Source organism: Vanessa atalanta, chromosome 25 (assembly GCF_905147765.1).
Source record: "Vanessa atalanta chromosome 25, ilVanAtal1.2, whole genome shotgun sequence".
In the NCBI taxonomy this organism is placed as follows: Eukaryota; Metazoa; Arthropoda; class Insecta; order Lepidoptera; family Nymphalidae; genus Vanessa; species Vanessa atalanta.
Genome location: NC_061895.1, coordinates 4,058,175 through 4,084,048, shown reverse-complemented (window position 1 = coordinate 4,084,048; position 25,874 = coordinate 4,058,175). Strand labels below are relative to the sequence as shown.

The 25,874-nt window shown below is 31.5% G+C and overlaps 1 protein-coding gene across 1 annotated transcript in view; it reads left to right on the top strand.

The window, feature by feature from the left end:
* LOC125073707 (catenin delta-2) overlaps positions 1-25,874 on the top strand; it is a 76,188-nt gene that overhangs the window by 4,031 nt on the left and 46,283 nt on the right. Inside the window, exon 2 of the mRNA XM_047684687.1 lies at positions 4,999-5,150. Coding sequence (XP_047540643.1) covers positions 5,110-5,150 — 41 coding nt within the window. The 5' untranslated portion in view covers positions 4,999-5,109. The remainder of the gene's footprint in view (positions 1-4,998; positions 5,151-25,874) is intronic.

Below are 25,874 nucleotides of genomic sequence, written 5' to 3'. Positions count from 1 at the left end.
AAATCTGTTTGTTAAAGTTAATTACGTAATGTTCCTGTTTTATTTGTATTTTATCTAAGAAATGTTTGAGATTATTACTTCTTCGTTAACACAGTTCCAACTTTATGCTTCCATTGTTAATTGCAAGGGCAATTAGCATGATTTGAGTGCAATGTGAACGACCCATTTCCATAGCTCCTTCCGAGGACAGAAGTAAATCCGTACATAATATTTTATGTCCATTTGTTGTTACAAGACAAATTTTCCAGTGTTCTCAACAGTGATACGGAAGAATGTTATAATTATTAAGTAACAAGATACTTTTTCGTTCGAGACTATAGAGTTTTTAATGGAGCTTTTATGTGTAGATAGAACGTTTTTTTTATCGGTTTACGAAATATGAGTACTCCGAGCTGTTTGTTTTATTGGTTGTATAACAAGATACATTTATTAGTATGTAGTTGTTTTACTGCTAAGGAAAGGACCTTACTAACAAACAGTGAAGTGAACAGTTGGTTATAACAAAATGATAATATATTTTTTGATGCTATCAAATAATCTTCCATTACATTTATACGTACTTAAACAGTATTATACTTAAACGTTACGATTGAATGCCTTATGGTTTCCTGTCCAAGATAAGCTAAAATAAACACAGCTTAAAATAAACTTTAATAACATTCAAACAAAACAAAGCATTCGCAGGCATGAATCAAAACTGTTATTACATTTTAATGGACTTGCTTAATACTCAAGGTATCCAAATATAGTATACATATAGGTGATTGTTATTCCATTGTATGCTAGGCTAAATATATTGAGATTTAAGATGATATAGCAGAGTCGAGATGGGTCAGTTGTCAGAATAGTGGTTCAAACTAGGGATGTTGTGGAGCTCCGTAACCGTAACCGAAACTATCGGATATCCGATAAAAATATAAAAATCAATCAGTAACCGAAACCGATAAAAAAATATTTATTATAATTTTGTTTTTCATAGTCGTATTCATAAAGAGTTTTAGTTCTAGTTTTATTTTAAAGCTCTTAATTTTTTAAGTTTAACTGGTTATACAAAATACAAAAAAAATTGCCTGTAATTTTTACTTTTACAATTGCTAATTAATCTAATATCCGTAACCGGAATTATCCGAAACAATCGGATAATACGAAATAATTTCATATCCGTAAATATATCTGAAATCGGTGAAATATTTTTCATATATCCGCATCCAGATCCGAAACGGCATAACCATAACATCAATCATTCAAATCCGACCACCACTGAGTGTACATGTACTTATGTATATATGTTAATTTATTTCGCTCTCGGCGGATAAATTACGTGAGGAAACATATTTAAGTTAGAGGATATTCTGCCATATGTGTATCCACTAACCCGCTTTGGAGCAAAGTGGAGAAAGAGGGGGGGGGGTGTAGGAGGAGGAGGTCTCAATACTGTAGTAGATTATTTATAGGTTGTTACTTTTCATTTGTCCGGGATGCTCAATAGTATTTATCTTGATATATGGACTGTTTTATTCAGGAAATTTAAAGGGATATGAATGGTAGGTCAAAACATTCACCCCCCATATTCACACTTGATGAAATTTTGGTCGCATGTCGTCATCAATATATATACAGATTAATAAGAGCGAAGCCGGTCACTTCCGGGTCATGTTCACTTCACGGTCGTACGTATTAATGGGGTACGGTTGAATTTTATAAAATCAACACATAAATGCATAAGAGAGAGAGTCATTTACGACCTCTCACTCACAAAATATTACGGCTTTTAAAGCTTACAGACGATCACAAAAAGGAACTCTGCAAGACTGCAGTTTGCACTTACCATCAGAACTGGTGAATCTTATAATCGGTAGATATAAAAAAAAAATCATATATTTATATATCAGACAGTCTTGTATAGTTAGATACTATGACATGTATTTATATGAGAAATAATCATATTCTATCTATGGTTCCTGTCGTGTTGAAATTATTGTGATAAATAATAATAATTAGTTTTTTTTTATTATGTATGTCGAAGTGTCTTGGTCGTAAGGCTTTGTACAAGTCCTTCTAGATATTTATAACCCACTCATCAGATAGTCTACCGCTACTAGTAATACTATTATTGTGTTCCGGTTTGAAAAGGTGAATGAGCCAGTGTAACTACAAACAGGGGATATAACATCATAGATCGAAAGGATGGTGGCGAAATGCCGATGTAAGGGATGGTTAATATTTCTTACAACTCCAATGGCTATGGCTGTTGGTGACCACTTAACACCACTCAGCTGGTCAATTTGTCCACCAACCAATATGTATTATAAAAAGAGTAAATAATAAAAAATGTATTTATTGCGGTCTATTTCTCAACAATTGCTGCTTATTAATTGAATTATTATATAATTGCAAGGATCTTTTGGTAAATAATACTGGTCAGATTGGCTCTGATAGCAGCTCTGTGTGTATATATATATCATCTATCTGATGATGATGTTCTGGCGGCGGCCATCCTGAAGAGTGTCTACATGCGCGGGACGTTTTATAGTGTATACTTATTCTTTTACTATCATAATTCGATGGAATGGAAAATCGGATTCGAAAAGAAAAAGTTCACACATGAAATCAACGGCTCGAAATGCTTTCCGAGGTAAGCGAGTGTGAACTCTGCTAACTTCCTGACTTCGAGATACTTTTGAGAATTTCTCAACAAAAATCCCAATTTATTTTTATTGGCTCATCTTGTAGTTTGTACCCAGAACCTCGGAGCCTGCGGCTTTATAACCATAACTTCCTATGAACCGAGATGGTCCAGTGGTTAGAACGGATGATTTCGGGTTCAAACCCAGGCGAGCACCATCGAATTTTCGTGTGCTTAATTTGTTTTTATAATACATTTCGCGGTGAAGAAAAGCATCGAGATTAAACCTGCACGTGTTCAGTTTCAATGAAATTCTGTCAGCAACGTTGAATAAGGTCTAAATCAAAGGAAGTGGAACCTTAGCCCAGTAGTGGGACATTTACAGGCTGTTACGTTAGTTTGCTTTACAGTATCCTATGTCGCACGCGCCATCGATTAACTTGTTGATAGTACTGTGTCAGAAACCTTCACGAATTCCCAATAATAATAGTACAATGTTTCAACTAAATTTCACGAACGAAGCGCGAACAAAAACAAGTATTGTTTGTATATAAGTTGTAAAACGTTTACGTTTAGTGGCCGAAGTAGCGAAAACAAATCGAGATAGAAAAACACTTTGTACAATTAGGTCCTTAAAGTATTTTCGAATCGATTATATACATTCAAAGCAAAAGTACCTACATACCTCATTGGACAACAACGCACAACCGCATTGGAGCAGCGTGGTGGAATAGGGTCCAAACCTTCTCCTCAAAGGGAGAGGAGGGGGTAGCCCAGCAGTGGGCAATTTACAGGCTGTTAATGTAAAACAAAAGTAATGGTACCGCGGGTTCGGTTGTAGATCGTAATTCGAGGAGATTTTCACATTTTCATATATATACACATATAATGTGTAGATAGATATATATATTGTAAAAAACTAGAGCTAAACCCAACGTAATAGCTATAAAAAATATCTTACTTATATATGTAGAGCCAGGTAATATTTTATCTAAATAAATAAAGAAATTAATCTATGTTTTAATCAAATTTCAAACCCATTTAGCCTCGGTAAATCAATCTTAAAATAAGCGAGTAAGTTAGAGGAATCAGGGGATTACGATGGCAATTGACAAACTGCAGTTATCAGAGTGAAATAGAGTTTAAACCGATTACTCACACCTGCAGTTTCCTGCACTAAATCTTTCTCAAAGACGTTGTGACTAAGAACAAGGATGATATCGTAGGTTTAAATAAATATTTTGTGTTTAAGAGTGTTACATAAACAATAATTCGGTAGGGTAATTTTATGTGTTGATAGCGTAAGCCGATTTTTGTCCCATTGGTTATGGGACGATAGCTGCACATAAATAATCACAACAACAGATGTGCAAAAATGAAGAGGATTTTTGATTGCAATTTACTAAATTGTTACGATCTAACAAATAATTAATTTTTAGAGAGAAGAAAAAATTAATGGTCGGTTAGAGAGCGGCTATGTGTAGAGCGGCTGTATAAGAAAAAAAAAAACGAAAAAACGTAAACAAAATGAAAGTAAATTCTCATCGACAAACTTTAATTCTGACTTAACTAATGTATATTATGTGACATTAAAAATTTCTTTTACAAAAGGTTTCATCATTTTGGCGTCAAATTTTAATAAGTGACTTGTAGTTTACAATGGAATTAAATCAAAACAAAGCTCTCACGGATTTCGAAATTCCTAAAAAATCTTTTGAATAAACGCGAAGTTTCGCGGTATACCCACTAGTAGGTTTTAAAATAGTAGTATCCTATAGTACCTAGTAAGTCATTGCATTTTTCTCCAAAACATTCGGCTGAAATAAGAAAGGAATAAGACCATTTTAAGAGCACACACATATTCGAAGTGCCGAGTTGGCAAAACGGGTGGAACTCAAATTGGAATTTGCAGCTGTACTCAGTTTTCGATGTATGAAAATAAATAAAAGTTGTTCGTCAACCGACATAAAACAAGCGTGATGGAATAAGTCCTACCTCCACCTTCTAAAGAGGAGACGAGTCCATTTACCATTTATCGGCCGTTAATACGAGCTTCACTTAAAATCGGCTGGACATTTATATATAATTAATTATCACAACTAAATTAAATAGGTTAAATATACAATACAACACAACAAATGTGTTGTATTACTTTTAAATAATAGCGCTGATGACAAAGCATTATAATTTAGACGATTTAATTATTAGTATTGCTAACAAAACAATTGCTAACTCGACAATAATGTTTCTAGTTCACTCAAACAATTTCATATAGATGTGTAGGAAGTCGGTCATAATTCATTTCCAACTGCACACTGTAATTAGTTTTTAAGTACGTTTCAAATTAAAACAAAAATTTAATTTTGTTTCAGGTACCGTATTCGACTGGAGTATAATCAAGATATCGTAATGACTTTCGTATTTGTTACGTTTGAATATTAACGGGTGTTGTGTTTAGACATGATAACAAAACCACTACAGACATGGACGGCGTGAAAAAAATACACTCGGGTACTTTGTATCGGTAAGTTTTTCTTTATTCTCAAAAATGGAACAAGAACTGCGTTGACCTGCCTAGTTTTTTTTTTAACGTAGACAGATGTGATCTAAAAATAGTTTGCATATGTTTGCCGATGTGTGTCTCTATTTATGGTTGTAGTTAGCCAAGGATGTGTTTTAATTAAGGCCCTTCTAATTATTCATGATATGCTATATTTGAAATATATTTTAAATATTGAAAACAAGGCAGGTATGTTCTTTTTTCAGGTCATTCGTTTAATTTGTTTTTGTTACGAACGAAAAAAAAAATTCGTTCGTACTGATTACTTGTCTGATGCTTGCAGGCGTTCCAATTTTAAATGCAATCTGCATTTTGTTATAAAAACCTTTAACTGTACTTCAATAAAATATATTTAAAAAATATATCTAAATAGTGTGTCATTGTATAATTGACATAATTTGAAGACTTTAGTCAATTGTCGAACTTTTTTTAATAAATCATAACATGCATACAAAAAATGTATATTAAAAATAATTCTGAATATGAGCCTCATTTTTCATCTTAATATATTTTTTATCTAAGCAAACTCATTCTAAGGCCTCAGATGCATGATTCTTTAATATTATAATTTGAATTTTCCAGCTACAATGAAGTAGCGTAGGCACGGGCTATTGAATGCATTTCAATAGTGCCTGTATTCAGACCGTGTCACAGGTTCGAATTATGTCGCTCGAGTTTGGTTGACACTCCTATAGGCATTAGTCTAGCTAGGCTGTATACACACTAGCAAGTATTGTGTGTTTTTTTTTAAATTATAATTTTGATGTCATCTATGTATGAGTGTAATTAGATTCAATTTTCTCTGCATGTTGTATTCGTAACATCGTATACATTTACAATATGTGTTTGTACGACAGTACGTGTATACTTTTTCTTTTTTCTGTCTGCATTTATTCCTAGTCGGGGTATGCTGGAAGAAATCTCTTCAAGGGATAAGCAAAGTACTATAGTTACAATATGTTGTCTTCTCTCGACAAAATCGTATGTTCGTATTATTTATTGTTTTTTGAATAAAACATAATTTAGAGCTACACTATATATTATCACATCATACCAAAGTTTTAAAATTATAATAGAAGTTTCTAGAATAGAACATATACGTAAAATGACGGGCAAACTAACGTATCCAATAATAAACGACAATTGTATCGAAAATTACGTCATCACCCGGTCCGTTTAAATTGCTGTTTAAAACTGGCCTACTATGAATTATTGTTCTTAATGTTACATTCAGACTGTATTTGACATTGAATAATGTTAGTTAATACAAATAACTCCAAAATTGTTTCTACAAAAAATTGAACATGATACGCGAAGCAGCGAGGAAAATTAGTAACTTAATTCTTCTTGTGATAAAAGCTTTGTAATTACTTTGAGTTGTTGAAAACATTGATGCATTTTCGAATCTAAACAGTCAGTCATGTATACTACATACATAATGTTATAAACTATTGTTGACTATCTAAAGTATTTCAATTCCTTGTAAATATATAATTTCCAACTCTTTACGTACCATTATTATCTCCCCAAACAAAACTGAAATCTTGAATTAACAAATCATAGATATATGATGCATGGCAAACTCCGATCTAAAAAAGAGGTTTTATAAGGTTCTTGTTGTAGAGTGGGCTTAGATACCACAAGCAGTCTGACCAAACTTGCGCGTAGTTTGTGTCTACTTTAGTTTGTGTTCGATAGCGCCAGTGGCCAGTTGTACCGTCGAGGAGTAAAAATGACAAATTGTGCTGTTATAAACTGGAAAAACTCTTCTAGGGTAGTAAATCGAGTTAATGGAGGTATTACCTGCCATTGATAAGTAATTTTGTTGTTGGCTGGGCTGACATCACCCTAGGTAAAGAAAGAAGACACGCTCGGTTTTCATAGAATGAATGATGAATGAATACTTCAATTTTACTTATTGTCTGTGTACATACAGCATACTGTAGCATCGTATTCCACAAACAAATGGATTGATTGCTATTCGGTTCTTTTAATTTAGTAACTGGTTTAAAAATAAAAAGTCGTATCTTATTCAGTAACGAAGGCAGATACCCTTTTTGCTAGTTTATAATAATTTTAATCCCAGTATCTGTTTCATTCATTGGTATTTATTCCCATTTATAATATAAGTGATGTTAGAAAGAATAGTTTTTTTTTTTAATTGCGCCGCTTTGGTCATTACACAATCAGAGTTTACCGTCAAGCTGCTTTGTACTGTTTTGTTTCATTATGAAGGGTGAGTCAGTCAGCGTAATTAGAGGCACAAAGTACATAACTTATGGTTAACAGTATCATTGTATATGGGCGGTGGTAACATCGGCTGACCTACTAATATTCATTTTTTTTTACATAATAATTATTTGGTTTTACCGTCTGATATGAAATAATTTAAATATTCGACTGGCTAGTGTGAATAAAGCCTAAGCATTGTTTGTTCCAACCAACTAATGCTAGTTTAGGTTGTGCCGGCGGACAGACAGTTCCATTGTGTGTTCTAAGCTAGGATTATCCTAGCCAACCTGCAATTGTACTTGTTCTCGCATTTAAAAACAACCATTTAGGCTATACCTATAATGTTTTTTATATTGTGCTTACGGACTTATCGTTGAGTATGCAGTAATGTATCTATACCAATATTATAAATGCGAAAGTAACTCTGTCTATTTAAGCGATCTCTATGTGCCGAAAAGCGAAATGTTTATCACGTCATATTATGTAATAATCATATTCAATGTTTACACGAACGACGCTGCGGTCACAGCTACTATTGTGATATTTACTAGGATTGATTGCTTTAGGTTTTCTCCAAAGCATTGTGGCGAGGTCCATAAGCACACAGACCGAAACTAATTTGTATAATCAATGCAGATTAGTGACGTAACGAACGTTCGTATTCGCGAAAATTTACATAATACTCGACATTACCGAAAATTATTCTAGTACGATTATTACGATTTTTAATTATATCTTTGGAATATTTTCATTAGTAATATAAATAGTTATTATTGTTTAATATATTTTTTTTGTAAAATAATAATCGATGTAGGTTAATTCTTCCTTACCGTTCAGTTACGACTGTTAAGGCCATCATGCCCACTCACACCCATAAATATTACATTTCAATACCACATCGCGCCATAAATTTTCGCATTTTTCGTCTTACGCAATTAACCTACAAGATACTGCATTTTGTATAAATAATATTGTTGAATTAGTAAAAGAGTAGCAATATTTATCCATACTAATATTATACACAGGTAACATTTGTATGTAGTCTCCGGAACCTCCGGTCCAATTGTAATTTATTTTCACCGGTACATAGTTACATTATTTCTGAGTTCTGTAAATTATATTTATATCATATAATTTTCTTTATTTAAAAATTAACGCCTCGGGTTCGCTAGTCAGTATTAAAAGTACAGCTTAAGATTTATTCCAAATGAAGTTGTATTGACCTCCAACCCCTAAAACACGAGAGAAGACGCTGGCGGCAACTAGTCTACAATTAAATAATTAAAAATTTACTGTTACTGGTTTAAGCTTCAGTAGCTTAAATCTTTTCTAAAGTTCTAATATCAATATCATTCTGGTAGACAATCTACCTTAAGTTCCGTCTGATGTTATTGATCCCGGCTTCGACGAGGGTTCTACATTTTTAATATACGACAGTGATTATCTTGGTTGATTTGTGATGTAAAACTTTACGCGAATTTTATTACGGTTTACGGTTTATACATTTTTATATCTTATAATTCTAGACGAAATGTCGAGCTGTGTAATATAACTGTTTATCTAATTTCGTGTTTCTTTTAATTTTATTTTTATAAATCAGTTCAAGAAATTCACCACGCAGAGTAAATCCTATTTAGTGGTCGGACGGCCAAAAGCATTCGATTTGTTTTTTCTTTTTGTGTCTGTATAGGCGATAGCATTTCGATTATTTAAAATAAAAAAAAATAAAACCAGACAAGTGTTTAATATTTTTAATGTATAAATTCACCTGAACGTGAATACCGCATTAGGCATGTGACGACGCGAGTACAATAACTAAATGTATTTATATATTATGTATGTATGTGTGTCCTATTTCCATTTCTCTATCTCAACACCACAGTGTGGACCTATTCACAATGAACCTGTATAGAAAACTAGTTGTACTTGTGGCTTCGTCTGTGTATTCACTTTATGAAACCGTTATGAAGTTCGTAATGAGTAATAATATTTTATAATTAGTAGTTAGGTAAGATAATTGGAAAAATATTGGTTTTATTTAAATCGTCACATATGGTTCTGATGTATCTAAAGTGACGTAATGGATATAATACTAGAAGTTTAACAGGAAATTGTGGTTTTTAATCCGCGGAAGCATCATGGGCCACTGAGTTTTCATGTGTTTTTATAATTCAATTGCTCGTTCGTGAAGCAGAATATCGTGAGAAAATTGCAAATTTTGGGTAAAATATGTATGAGTATACTAAATCTGCTTCAGCTCCTCTCGATAAGATGGGACTAGAGGTCTAAGTCTGGCCAGTTAAAGAGTAAAAGTGTAAATACGCGCAGCTGAAATCCTTAAACATGATCACAAAATCCTAAGCCCAGGGTTAGTTTCACAGCAAGATAATCTTAGTCCTCGTGGTTGTAACGAGGTAACGCTGTATACAAAATGTGAAACATACAATGTATGAAGCATGTGCCATCATCATTTTGTGATGTAGTTTGATGGAGAAATATGTAGGTTTCCTTACAATATTTTCGTTTATATTTGAGTACAATATAATTTCAAAATATACTACGGATTTCAATCCGTCGTCTTTGGTTAACATTGACGTATTACGAATATGGGCCATTAGTCTTCAGGTCTTTTACAGTAGACTTAACAAAATTACTTATTTCTGTTAATGAAACATATTTGACTGGAATTCGAGAATAATCCTTCAAAATTGAATTATAACGGCTAGTGCGTATAAAAGTTTAAAACGAAGGTCCATTCATTTAAGTTACCTGAAAAAATAGAATGGAATTTCCGTGGAATCCATTTTGTTTGAAGCGTAATGCATTTAGAATAAAAGTCGGTCATATTAAAACCGTATAATAAAGATGTAAAGATCTAAGTAGTGGGTTTTTGAATCGTATACAACGGTTAATAAGCATGCTCTTTGTTCGTTTAGGGTTCCGTATACCAGTATGTTTTTTTTTTACTTACAAATGTCTACAGATCCTTGGTTTATTAAATTGATTAAATAAAGTTTAATGTGCACGGTTTTGTTTGCAGCATCCGCAGATATTTTAGTAATACAGTTTTAATTTGCTACTGTGGTATTGTTTGTGACTTATTTCATAAAATTCGATTATATTAAGGCTATTTGTTTATATGTCATGAGATAAGTGAAATGAGTTTATAATTTTGATATATGTGGAGGTTTAAGACATCTCGTATGCAGGTACTTATTCGAAGTTTATAATCCGTATGTATGTGTACTAAATAATGTTTTTTAATAACCAGGTCCGAACTTGCCTGCGGAATACATTATTACCGACAGATATCTAATAATAAAAAAAAAAAAACTTTGTATTTGATGTGGGAATCTAAATTCAAAAACAAACGTGAAGTGCATTAAAAATATAAATATATTAATACAGTATTTCTTTGAAGTCTACGTTATGTTTGCTTTGAATACATTTATTTATTTCTCATAACAGCTCGTAAATGGCCCACTGCTGGGCTAACGCCTCATCTCCTTTTAGAAAGAAGATTTTGGTACTTATTCCAAAACTTAATAATTCATATTGGTCAATTTATTAAAAGGCCAAACTATATTTTTAATCAAATGCAATTTCGTACAACGAAAATATACGATAGTAAAAATATTTAGGTATTTAAGAACTGTTTCCAATCTACTATTTTTTTATTAAGAACGAAGGTAAATTTTCTATTAAGGTTCTACCTATTGAATTAACAGCGAAGGTTTATTTTCCTGCGGATTGATCTCCAGTTGATTGGGAAAAGTAGGAATTTTCCAGTAACAAGAGACCGTCTTCGCTCGCTATATTTGACTAGCGGTATACCGTGTTTAATCTTTATAATTACATTCTGTAAATAAATATATAAGTAAGTAAATACAATAATATTACACTGGTATCTAAGATTTAACTTGGTGGTAGGGCTCTGTGTAAGTCTGGGTAGGTACCAGCCACTCATCAGATATTCTACCGCCAAACAGAAGTACTCAGTATTGTTGTGTTCCGGTTTGAAGGGTGAGTGAGCCAGCGTAAGTACAGGAACAAGGGACATAGCATCTTAGTTCCCAAGGTTGGTAGCGCATTGGGTATGTATGGAATGGTTAATATTTCTTAGAGCGCCATTATCTAAGGGCGGTGTAACCACTCATGAAAAAAATATCTCAATATATTAAAGTTGTATGAGGTTATTAGTTAATATTGTGTCTTCTTCTGTCGAATGTTATTACATTAAAATATTAATGAAGAATGTTAATATTATAGCGTCAATAGCGCAGTTGATTACGGGCCGCGTTGCGATTTAAAAAGTCGCAGGATCGATCCTGACCGCTTGGGCTATTGTCGTCCCCACTCCTAATACAAATGATAAGGTTAAAAAGGAGAGGTAAAAATGCCTTGTGCTCGATGTTAAAGAAAAACTCGCAATGTTTTTCTTTGAAATTTGCAGATATTGCCTGTTTTTTTTCCCACATTTGTATCCACCGATCTGCCCTGAAATGGAATGGTGGTGGTAGTTATAAAACTTTTCATTAAGATGGAAGAGACTTTACTTTCGTATCATTGTTAAACTACAGAACCGGGATGGAATAAACAAAAAAACAAAAACTTAAAACTCGACAGGCTTAAACCAAGGAATTGTTTGATAATATTAAAAGCATATGACGATTAAAACTCCCATTGTTTCTTTAATGTTGCCCGAATATTTCCTGTACTTAAATTTGGAGGTATAATAAATAATCCCAGTTACTTTATTTACGGCTGTATTCACTACATCTAACTTATTACTTAAACATATTATCTAAAGGTTCTTTCGAGCCGCGTTATATTTGTATTGTTATACTCAAGTTATTTTATTACATATATTTATATTAATATATGGCCAAAAACATAACAAGCTATGTTTCTACAATTTATCTTATAGATTAGTATTTGAACTTTAGTTAATATTCGAAGCGGTTTTAAAATGACATTCGATTGTTTTTTTTCTCGTAAAGTTTTAATTTAAATAATAATATGTATCTGTATACATATTATTACGAAAATTGTCTCAAGTAACTATTTACTTGAGTCAATTTTCAAAGGAAATACCTTTACATCTGATATTTTCTCAATCGAAAACATTGAATAAAATCGTCAATGTGCGCTGAGCTTTCTAACGAGATCAGTGAATAGAATTGACACGCTAATTGAAAAAGTAAGAAGTTTCCATTTTTAATCGACGAAAATAAAAGGAGAAGTTTCTTAAGTCGACGCGTATTTTTTTTTTTTAATATCTCGGTTCAGCAAAGACTGTGATAGACTAAACTTGGAACAGTAATAAGTCGTATTTTTTGTCTCTCTTCCACTTGTGGGGTTGATTTAACGAAACTAGAATAAAACTTTAATACTTTATCTTAAGAACTAAAATATTCATCGTGAGAATTAAACCTAAGATTATGTTCTAGATAAGGATGTTTTAACGCTAATATAAATTAGGCTTTTAATTGTGTAGATATTTGTGTGTATATTTTTAAATGTTGCGTACAATAAATCAATATTATATTGTTAGACAAATTTATGTACATACATATAAATAACATGCGATAAATAAAACTAAAATTAAAATTGATTCAATATTTTTTATGAACTGACTATATTGACTGAGTCAAGTTTCACATAAGGGTGATTTCATTGTATCGGAGAAAAAAAACGAGAATATCGGAAGTTTTCTGAAATTACAATATATACAATTATACATATATTCATTTTGTTTTATAATAAGTATGCAATTGATAGATCAATTAGACTCGACGTAATTATAACCATATTGAATTCCATAGGTATTCCAATATCCATTGCGTAATCAATTATAAGTGAACAAAGATCATATAGAATTTATGAAGTAGTCTCTGCCAAGTATATCGCTATTCTGCCATCGAAAGTGTCACGTTTAATAAAACGTCCTTAGAGACTGTCGTCCGACCATTAACGAGCTACGAGTTATAACATCCAACAATTAAAACCGTCACGTTTTGCGTTTCGACGAATTAAAACTAACTGCATACGTAATTTTAACGCGTTAAACGTACAAAAATAACGACAAGATAAATATATATAATATAATATAGATAAACGTGAATTGTCTGAAATAATAATTTTTAATTTTTTTTTTTTTAAATACGGCTCGTAAAAGTTTTTTTGAGCTGTGGTGATTTTAAATATAGGTATAGTGAGGACTAATATTATAAATGCGTAAGTTTGTAAGTATGGATGTTTGTTATTCTTTCACGCAAAAAGTACAAAAAGAATTTTAATGAAACTTTGCAGTTATATAGTTTATACGTCAGATTAACACATATGCATAACATTATAAATTATAAAGATGTTTTGAAAAGTTTGGTATGAAGCAAACTCGAACGTCAAGGAAGGACATGCTATTTTTTACGTCTGGTACGCGACAGCAAACCCGCGAGCGAAAAGTAGTTTTAAATATAATATTATGTTACGTGTGTATCTGAGATTAACGATATTGATTATGAAACTATTTTAGTTGTTGTAAAGTTTAGAACACTGAATAGATTTGAATATTATCAATTTTAGTCGAAGACATTCCAAATATGAAAAAAAAAATTTGCTGTTCTTTTTTTAAATGCAATAAAATTGAAACGTCTTTCCTTGAATAGTTTCTAGTCGACTGATTAATAAGAACTGAGTAAAAAATATCACAATAACGATATACATATACGCGATGTAATCAATCGGTTAAGAATATTTCTATGAAATAATTGTTACGTTTATTATGGAAATAGTCGAAATGAAAAAATATATCGTTGTAATATCCATGTATACGGATAATAAGTTTCTTCGTTTGTACATAAAATAATAGTTTTTAATAGAAATGCATCGACGTCGTTTTGTTTGCTTTTCCCGTCGCTAAAACTATTAAAGGAAATTGAAACTCACATGTAGCTAGAAAAATCCTCTTCGAATTTTATTATGATACAAATTGAATATCGCAGTTCGAATAAGATTGGTTTATCTAATAATTATCTGTTATAAAATAGAAAAGATCTTTCATGAAATTGCCGTTACTATTCTGTACCTTTACCTGAATTAAAGCTAGTTAAGATTATAGTTTCACAATACATATAGTATGTTTATATGCTGTTGATACTATAATATATAACACACATTAGTTTTAAGGTATTTTACAGCGAATAAAAAAATGCTATAACAAATTGGATGATGGATTTATCGATATATTAAATTTGTACAAAAAAATCCTTTTAAATAATTTGTATATGTCACCGGATAATTGCGAGCATCGTTAGTTTGTAATAAATCTAGCGATATTTGTAACTGATAAAAAATTTAAAAGGATATTTTTTAAACTATAAAAATTCTATATTTTTATAATGACTTAGTTTCAATCGTAGATAAGATTGGTTATATTAAATTGGTTCGTGACACTTTTGAATTTTCTGTCCATCAAATCGAGTATACTTCATACAAAACAAAAAAAAACTTCAAGTAGGCTCTTAGCCGTCGTTTTACGAGATTGATATAATGTACGGCTAGCAGCGGTTGGGAATGTTGATTTTATTAGGAAAAACCCAAAAGAAGCTACTAATTACTTTTCTCACAAAGGAAATTACATAATTGGCAATATAGGCATAATTGTATAGACAATTTAATTTATAATACTACCGAGATGGCCGATTGGTTAGAAGACGTGAATCTTAACCGCTGATTGGGTATTCGAACCCATCAAGCTTGTGTTTATAATTCATCAAGTGGCGAAGGAAAATATCGTTAGGAAACCTGCAACTTTTAACTTTGCCGTTTCATTCATTCGAATCATTTTTAAAAATACACTGGTAAAGAAGGCATATTATTCAATACATGATTATATAGATGATAAAAAAGCGTGGAGCTAGTACTTGTTGAAAGAGTAACTACTGAGTTTCTTGCCGGTTCTTTTTGGTAGAATCTGCATTTCGAACCGGTGGTAGCCTCACTTAATATAGTTTGTTAAATGACGATTTAAAAGTGCTTGTGAAAGCCTACTTGAATAAAGTATATTTTGATTTGCCCCATGTGTGTCCAGTAACCCGCTTTGGAGTAGCGTGGTCTTTAATATGCTCTATACTTTTATAAAGGCAGAGGAATCGTTTGTCCAGCAGTTAAACATTTATAGGTTATTTACTTCATTGTGTTGGAAAATTATCGAATTCTAAATCCACGGCTTTCAAGCGTCTTTATAATTTTGTAGTGCATAACATGACTTTTTTAAATAATTTATTGATTTTATTTTTATTGATAAATTTTAATTATCTCCCGATACTATTATATGTCTAAAAATTTGTTAACTATATTCGTACAGAATGGACGGAGCCGGTTAAGTACATAGAGACGAAATCCAAGGGCTTGGTCTTTAGTGAATCGTTAGATACAAGACGCGTGTCGGTTTTTCTTTTGCCTTTTACGTATTTCTTTTTTGTCTCCTTTCTCGTCGGAGATGAAATCTTACATTTCCTCCGACTTAATTGCTCGTTCTAAATACTGGGACCGTCATAACGGAGGTTCATGTTTTGTTACGTAATACGAAACATATCCCGAGGCTTTATTTAAAAATCAATTTGTAGAAACTTTGCTTACTTCATAATATTATTTTTTTATAAGAAAGTAATTTTTTTAATTTTTTTTTCTATTAATTTACTTTGTTTATGCTATTATCATAAAGCTGATGATGATCTTATATGTATGTATATATTAATTATTTTTGTGTAAGTTATTTTGTTTGTTAAGGAGATTAAAGTGAGAGGATATATGACTACGCTAAAATCCTAAGGAATGAGAAAAGTACTCATCGTCTGTATGAAACAGGCCCATAATCCAAAGTTAACAATGGGGAAATTGCGGTATATAGCTAGTAATAATAATAAATGTTATTCTGGCTTTATTGGTTAGCCGAAGGTGCGTACCTAAAAGGCTACTTTTATTCATTGGCACAAAAGTGATAGTATTTTATTACTTATTTGCATATTTCGTCTGTACGTTCATCTAGGTATAATGTATTTTCGTATAGTCTATTCCAATCACAGGAGGACGAAAGCCGAATGAATAACATTTGACATCCAATCGACGCGATATCATTGGTCGAGAGGTTGAATAATCTATGATATGATTCATTTATGGACTTTCGAAAAATTGCCGTTTCGAACGTCGACGAAACTTTTATTGGAATTTTGGAAATAAAATTAATTGGATTTAGGTAAGTAGTTTAGTATATATACAATAGTGTAGTATTATTAATAAAGAAATGTTAGTCGAGAACTGTTAGTAGTGCACAATACAGCTGAGCTATTAGCAAATGGCGAAGCATACGTAAATCAAAGATTTGTTCAGTTTTATTCGTTCTTCGTTCGGAAATAACTCGGCACGGTGACATCTTATATTTATCATACTGCCATATTTTCTTTCGATAAAACTATGGTATAAGGGAATACAGAAAAACCAATGTCATTTGAGATAAAACAACAAAAGTATATTTTTTCAATTGAACAATTAATTTTTTGCAGAAAAAATACGCTTTCTTTATAGTAAGGTACATCAGAGTGCTTAAAAAAGGAATATCAAATGTTTAAAAATGGAAACAACTTTTTACAGGCAAATGTAAATGTGTATACAGCCAAGAACTATTCCAATAATAAGTACATAGAATACGTGTATAAGGTAAAATTTATCAGATAAAATTCTGACACATTCGTATTTCAATAAACTGTATGTATATATTAAGAGCCGACACAAAAACGTGAGTACAACTTGTTATATAGAAAAAAATATGGTAATTCGTAGCGTAAAACAGGTTATTGATATAATTTAATCATCTCTATCGGTCATTGGTACAGTTACATGACAAATAGCGACCTCTAAAAACCACTTTCTACGTGTACCTACCTACCTACGTTTCGTTTCGATTTAGTTATAGTATTTTTAATATAGTTAGTAGTTATATCAAATAGATATTTTTTATATAGTCTGTAATTGTTATTGTCAATCGTTGTATATGTCATCGGAAAATTGTAAATTACATTATAATCCATCTCGCGAGATTGTGAACTGTCGAAATAGTGTTGTATTTACAATTCTACGGTGATGTATATACATATAAAACGAGAAGATGAAATTCACGCTTGTCACGTTCATCGTTTTAATTTAAAGCGAATGAAGCAACACTTGCTTTTAAATTCTTCTCCGGAAAACGCTGCATCTTCTGCTGGTATAAGTATGTTTTGATTTTATGAAGTAGAACCTGATGGTAAGTGGTCATCACTGTCCATTGATAATAGAAATTTTAATCATTCCTTACATCTCCAATGCGCCACCAACCTTGGGAATTAAGTAAACATGCCTCTTTTGCCTGTAGTTACACTGGCTCACTCACCCTTCAAACCAGAATACGATATCTTATTTATTAGTATAGCAAGATTAGTGTAATCTACCACTCAGAATTTTTATTACACGAACATTCTCGTATGACACGAAAATAATCACTAATGAATATATTTTTTTGAAATTAATTCATTTTACATTATGTTCCATATTACCTTCGATTTTTATTTTAATGTCAGGCTCGATCTGCGCATGTCTAATGATGATCTTATTTAAAAAATGTTGTATAATGATGCAATTTTTTCATAACGATCCAATTAAAAAATATCGAAATTGATATGATTATTATATTTATACTTATATTTAAGTATTGGAAGGTCGATAAGGAGGAATGTACGATACGTAACACATGGTGTGTTATTGTTTTTTGTATGTTTGACTGTTACGATTTTATTAAAAACAATTATTTTTATAGTATTTAAAATGTACTAGTTTAATTCAATATACTTTTTGTTTTTGTGGGCTGATAGTAATGAAAAAGCTAAAGCTGGATGCAGTGGTTTGTGATATGTAATCAACTTTAAAGTTTGACATGACGCGCAAAACGAGCAAAAATATTTTTCTAAAAGATATCTAAACATAATTTCCACGACAAAGTTTTCAAAACTTTGTCAAACGCACACATAGATAGATATAAAAACACATTTACGTGATGGAAACTTATTAATAAATTGTATATAAAGTTGCGGACTTCGTTGCTCTGGGGAAGTGGTGGGGGGTGTCCAATAAGTTCATATCTGTGCTGTCAGAGTCATCGCTTGAATCATAACGACTTAACCTACCTGACTCAGAATCGATATGGTCTGTGAATTATATTAAAAGGAACTTATGTGTTTGAGACGAATAGTTCCGACAAATTTAGAAAAACCACAATCAAATTTGGCATATATAATGAAGTCATTTTTCTACTATTCACATTGTTGTAAGTCGCCACTAAGTTGGTTATGTGACTCCCGTATATCAACTACTATACTACATACTACCGACCTTCTATATCAAGCGATTACTATGACAATTAATAGGTATACATATGAGGATAATTTTAATGCGATTTTAAAAATAAGTTGTATGAGTCATTGCAACGCATTCCTAATACTATCTAGTATATGTAAATATATTGTTCGACAACATACATTATATTTTAATGTTAGCTAAAATTACTTGTACTAAAAATTAGGAAGTGTGATCACATTATCAACATTTCCGCCTTTAAGTGTCTTAACAACTAAAATCGTTTTGTATTTGCGTGATGGGTTCTTCTGTCTGTTTTCAAAAGGGTCATTGTTAAAACGCGGATTTCATTATCAGCCAAAGGATTCCTTCCGATGCGCTAATTTACTCGGTCCCGTGTAAAACGTGTCCTTTGAGCACGAACTGTTCGTAATATTATCTGCCCATCAAGCGGGTGGACTGTCCACTGACCTATACCTACTTATGGCCGATAATTATTTGATTAATAACTGGGTAATTCTAGTTTTCCTTATACAGTTATTGTTCAAAGTGAACTTTTCGAGCGAAAATAATTTAAATCGAATTGACGCAATATCATATGTCGAGAGCTTGAATAATTAATCTATTATATTTATTATGGATTTGCAAAAAATGGCGTCGACGAATCTTTTATCGGAACCTTGGAAGAAAAATCAAAGCGAATATAAGTAGTATATTGGAATAGTGTTGTTTTATAAATAAACATATATTAGTCAAGAACTATTATGTCATAAGTAAATATTAAGTTTGTTTATCTTTATTACTTCTTGGAATTGACTATAGTATTCTTCATTATCCACTTGCAAGTTCTAAATCAATATATACTGTAAATAATATAGTGAATGGGTATAGGAATCCTTTTTTATGGTATGGTATCGTTTTCTTTTTACGTATTTCGTACTCAACATTCAAGATCTCTGTCATGAATGTAAATTTTTATTACGAGTCTTTTTATTCTCTGTGTAATCATAATCGTATACAATCACGACGAGTCGGAATGAGTGTCTAATGTGTATATAATACCAACAGTGATTTGTAATTAATGACTAATGTATTGACTGTCGACGCGAGTGCGTCATGAACTACAGATGTCGTTATAAATCAGGTTGATTTCGTTTTGAGTCTACATCATAATTAGTCCTCAAAGAATATCTCGTTATGAAAATGTTTTCTACTAACTCATCTAAATATATATGTATAAAAAATAAACATTCTATAAACGTCTCACTGCTGGGCTTTAGCTCTCCTCCCGATGAAAACGATCGGAGTTTATTCAGCCACGGTACTCTAAAGCGAGTTTAGTCGATGAGGTGACACGTGCACCTTTCGTCACGTCGTATTCCATTTCTAACGCACGAAAGGAATTATAAATATTAAAGTTTAGTGGTGTTCACCCGCAGAACCCACAATCTTCAAACTCACGTGTCCTGATCACGGTTTTACTACGGGTCATTACCTGCTTTTTATGTATATGTTATATACACATAAATTATTATTATTAAATTAAGATTTTTTCAAAAATCGAATAAACAAACTATAATTTTAAAATACATACAAGTTATTAGAATAAGTAATAGTAATACGTAATAAGTAATACGTATAAGTTATTGTGTGAGTAATAAAATCAAACGTATATCTTTTATTTTTATTTTCAACGCTTCGATTGTAATAGTTTATCGCTTTATATATAATTAATCGCTATCTCCCCTGGTAAAAAAATATTTATACGATAGTATGGTTACAATAGAAATACAAAAATAAAACACACGATAAAATACACTGTTTCAAATAAGACTTTTTGATCTTTACTTTCAAAGTAACAAAAAATGTTTTTACAGAACAAAATGTATAAGAATTTAAAATAGGTACGTCCATGGAAACATAAAGATTCACCCTTTGTTTGATCTTTGAGAAACAAGCCCAGTCCCAACATAGATTCATTTATGTATAACAGAGAACACTGCGCCTGCTACATTATAAATTGCTCTGTTAAAGAAGCTAAATCAAAAATTGTTTCCTGGTTCGCTACTTTAAATAATCACTAATAGTTTCCGCCTGCGGCCTGACGGCGTGTGAGGGGTTGGTCAGATGTTAGGAACCCTATGTTCTTATGTAAACAAACAACGTATATGGAAAATTTCTCGCTGATCAGTTAAGTAGTAAAAGCGTAAAAAACAGTCAGACTTACTTTCGCATTCATAATATTAGTTAGCATTGAAAAAAGAAACGAAAAGTCTCGTATGTATCGTAAATTCAAACAGTTATTTAAAATGCAAACTTTGTAATGGAATTGCAATTTTTTTGATGTTTTTTAAAAACCGAGCGACAATTCAACATATGTACTCCACTTTACAGGATTACATAGTTTTTCTCATGCATAATTTAAAAATACGTTTAAGTTTTTGCTTTAATTAATATTTTACTTCAAGCTTCAACCCCCCAGTGATTCAATCTTAATGATATGCCAACTTGGTTATGTATACAATAAGGCCCTATATTGTTATAACTTCCAACGAATTGTTTAATTAAGTAAATTCAATTATTGTCATATATTTATCGTCATTTCTAGGTTTATCAAATTGTTTAGGTGTATCCTAGGTTAGGTACGTAGTTTAATTGGCTCGGGTAACCTTCATTATTATTCATGTCATTCGATAAATATAACATATAATTGGTGCTAATAATACTTCTTCGAAAGATTATTAAACAGAACGTGAACAATAAGCGGTTGCTATTTGATATTTTGACTTAGAACTTCATTCATAGAAATATAAAAAAAACCAACAGTCTGTTATTGTCATACTGTTTGGCAGAAAATCATAATGCGAAGATTTGGACTCCATTCCATCCAGCATGCAACTCAAATGCAGGCTGGTGAATACACGAATGTACACTTTGAATACTCCTGTGTGAGAGCACAAGATGAAATAAAAAAACACAAATTAAGCACATGAAATTTTTGCTCAGTGGATATGAATTCGCCAACTTCGATCAAGTGTCACGTTTTATAGCCACTGGACCATCTTTCATATACACATAGCAAGTACGTAAAACAAACAGTGTGAATATTAAATTGTCGTAATTTTAAACTAGAATGAAACCTTCATAAAACATTACATAAACGAATTTGCCATTTCCAAAGTATACGATATTCCGTATTCTTTAGTCACGTCGTAACTCCTTCGAAGTTTCGTATCACGAAGGTACGAAGGTCAAATATCGGTTGTAGTTGGCTGTTTCAAGAAGAGTTTTAGATTCCTTCAGAATTTGTACGGAATATTTGTAAATGAAAGCGCCTTTGTTTAAGTTTACCATTGTGATGTAATTTAAGCACGGCTTTTGTTTGCGTAACTGATTTTTCTTCGTACATATTGATTGTCTACGTTAGGTACTTTTATTTTAATATCTGCCCGGAAAACGTGTGATAACTCTGCAACTATCTGAAGGTATTTTATTGAATACTGTCATATTTGAATTTTGAATTATTGTTGAATTCATCCAATAATATTTGACAATGTGTATCTATACCATGTGTTTGACGTAACTTTGTGTGCTATTTATTTTTAATCTGATAACATTGTTCGACATCTTCAATACGATACGGAACCCATTATGGATTCGTGAAATAATGTCATTTAAAATATGGGTTTAATTGTCAAATACAAATAGCATAGACTATATAAATCTAAGGTGAGTTTATAAATAATTCTTCTTCTATTAGAATATGGCATGTAATAAGTAATGTAAATATGTGTGTATGATTCTAATTTTATTTTACGTTATAAGTCCCTAGTGATAGTATGAACAAATACCCACAACAGAAACGAACGAAACTCGGTCAACAAGCTAGTTAACATATTAACCGTAAGATGTCTTAGGATACAACGTACTTCCTTATCAACTTGTAACGTGTAATCACTTTGGACTTAGGTTGATCATCGTTTTCATAGACATTAATTAATAATCTCTATTACCAGCATTTTAGTACAAAAACTTTTAGTTTAAGTAACGAGAGCAAAATTAACTAATCAAACAGTCAGTGGAGACTTATTTGCATTTATGTTTAGTTTCATTATATTCATTGTAATATAAACTATGTAATAATTGCGAAAGTGACATTTGTTATGCTTTTGTTTTAATTATTTAATCGATGATCTACTTAAGGGTACTTCGCACTTGCCCCATTGGCGGAAACTAGCCTTGTATAAATAAAATCAATATTACGTTCCCGATATATTTTTTGTACATATTTATTTAAGTGTGCGAATGTCAAATTTGTTCCCTTTGTTAGAAATAATATATAAATATATGCTTTAAGTTAAAGATGGCTCCGTAGATACGTAACTACTGAACATACCGTATTTACCGTGATTCGTGTTTCAGTGAATCAGAACGTAGTCGATAAAGGATTGTATTTCGTGTCGACGTGAAATAAATTTCTTCAATATAGGTACTATATCTAGGGAAGCTTGAAGTGTTTTCATTGAATTGACAATAATTAACTTCTATAAAAGTTAAATTGTGCGCGATAAGAGTTCATTGTTATGTTTTTTTTTGTAGATTTTAGAGATAAATATTTTGTACGTTCTTGTTGGAAAAGCATTTGTGATGACTGCCTAATAATAAAATATGTATGTATTTTATGAATTCGATATTTCTAAGCATGTGTTATGTTAATGAAATAGCGTAAAGCATCAATCAAAACCCTGACTTTATCAATGTTTGTGTACGGTAACGTCTAAGGTGTAGACTCTTATGATTGTAATGACAGAGCTCCCGTCTATCGCTGGATACAAAACGGTCGGAGCTAGTGGGGAGAATATTTAAACAGCTCCGTATGCCTCCAGCGTTTCTATATACAGCTTAAGTATGTATCGTATTATCATGATTTTCTTATTAATTTTGATGGTAGGAGCGAGTAATGAAAAAACAGCACACATTGGTGGAAATGACATATTCTTTCAAGTGCCTTTGTCAAAAATAGGTTCTTAAACATATATTTAATGTGCCTTAATTAATACATATATTATACAATACGTTCTAGAATAATTTTAAGCTGCGCTGATTATATGTTTATCTGTGTAAGTTTGCCGAATAATTTGCATTATTTACTGTTAATACTGTAATACATATGCGTATTAAAATTATTCCATCAAAATATAATCGAAACCGCTTAAATTGTTTCAATCAAGTTAAGTAGGTGTTAATTTGTAACGTTATATTTAAAAAACCGGTTGAAATAAACGTATGATATTTTTTTCTTTAAATTTTACCGAAATAAAGTCATTGTGAATTTTAAAACGTTTTAATCTAAGCCACGCTTTAAACAACATTTAGCAGAATGTGTGTCTGTGGTCTGGTTCTTTTATTACTTTGCTGTTTTTTGTTATTTTTTTTTTTTATATTTTGCGGTCGTTACCGTTTGTTAATATATGGCGTAAAATTTGCAGAATTCTACGTAAATTCGCTTGTTGAATTGCGGCTATTTTAATAAAGTTAATTAAGTTGTTATAGTTGGTAAGGAGTGATAATTACTTGTTACAATGTCATTTATAGGTGACTATTTAACATCAGGTGGCCGTTTCTACCTACCTAAAAAAGTAAAAAGTGTTTGCATATAAAATATTAGAAGCAAGAACTTATTAGTTGTTTTTTTAACACTCTTTTATTCGTAGTGTAAATGAATTGCTAATTTTAAGAATTCTGTGAATTTTCAAAAATTACTATTGAACGGCAAAAATAGAATTCTTGTTCTTAATAAGAAAAAGTTTTCCTAATTGATATCTATACAATTAGGACATTGTTTAAGAAGAATGGAGGACAGCTCAGTATTGCTTAGTTAGTATTAACGTACATTAAGAGCTGCGATGGTCCAGTCACTAGAAAACATGAATCTTAACCAGATACCATTGAATATTTGCGTGCTTAATTTGTGTTTATAATTCATTTGTAAAGGCTTAGAACTTACGAAGGCTATAATATAATTTATATATGAGAACTAGCCAAGTCAGACCATAGGCAACAATATATTACCCCAAGTTATAAGAAGAAATGATATTTTATGCAGTTATAAATAAATTTCAGAAAGGACTATTAACTTGGCACAAATTTAGATCTCACTTCTTTTGTCGTTGAAGACAACAACCAAGGTATATATCATAATATTTAACTTGGCTCTCATTTTTTGATGGGATATCACTACTTTTTGTATATAAATTATTAGTAGGTACTTATTAATAACAAAATTAATAACAAATGGTTTTTGTTAAGCTATTCTATTTTCTTATGTTTACGGGGTATAATTGTCTTTTTTTTATACGTTCTTATTTTTCTTGTAGGTACCTCTTAAATGTTCGAGTGAATTGCCCATTCAGTGTCCGGATATTTTTTACGCGTTTTCTGTTTATACTTAATTTGCCCAAGTAGGGGTGGTATAATGTGCGCAGACGGTTGTAATCTACAATAGAGCTCTCTTGTGTCTTGATTTGACTTGGACCTAAATTGATAAGATGTACTCCATCTAAGTTTTTAACTCTAGAGAGGCCAACGTAAGCCTGCTCTTTACTTAATATAGAGGAGCCTATGTCGAAATGAGCACCGTCAAGGCGAAGGCCTTGTGATTTGTGTATAGTAGTAGAATATGCTAAGCAAACAGAGAATTGTTTCCTTTGAACATATATGTACATTACTTAATATCTGTAACTTGGTTTGTATTCTAGTTCGCAAATTAAATTATGTTTAAATTGAATTGTTATTTTACGTGCGTTATTGCTGTTATCGACGTCCTCAATGTACTTTCTCTATTTTTCCATTGGACCCATTCACCAGTCCTTTGCTGACATCAGCATGCTCGCTCGATACTGTTCTTCCAAGCAATAAGGATCCCCGTTTATAGCGCTAGAGTACAAACTTAAATCATTCCTGTTACGATATACATACTCTACTACAGTCTCACGAAACCTATTTTATTGTTGTATACTAGTATACTCAAACAAAAAATAAGCAGTCGAATAGACTAGGCAGCTT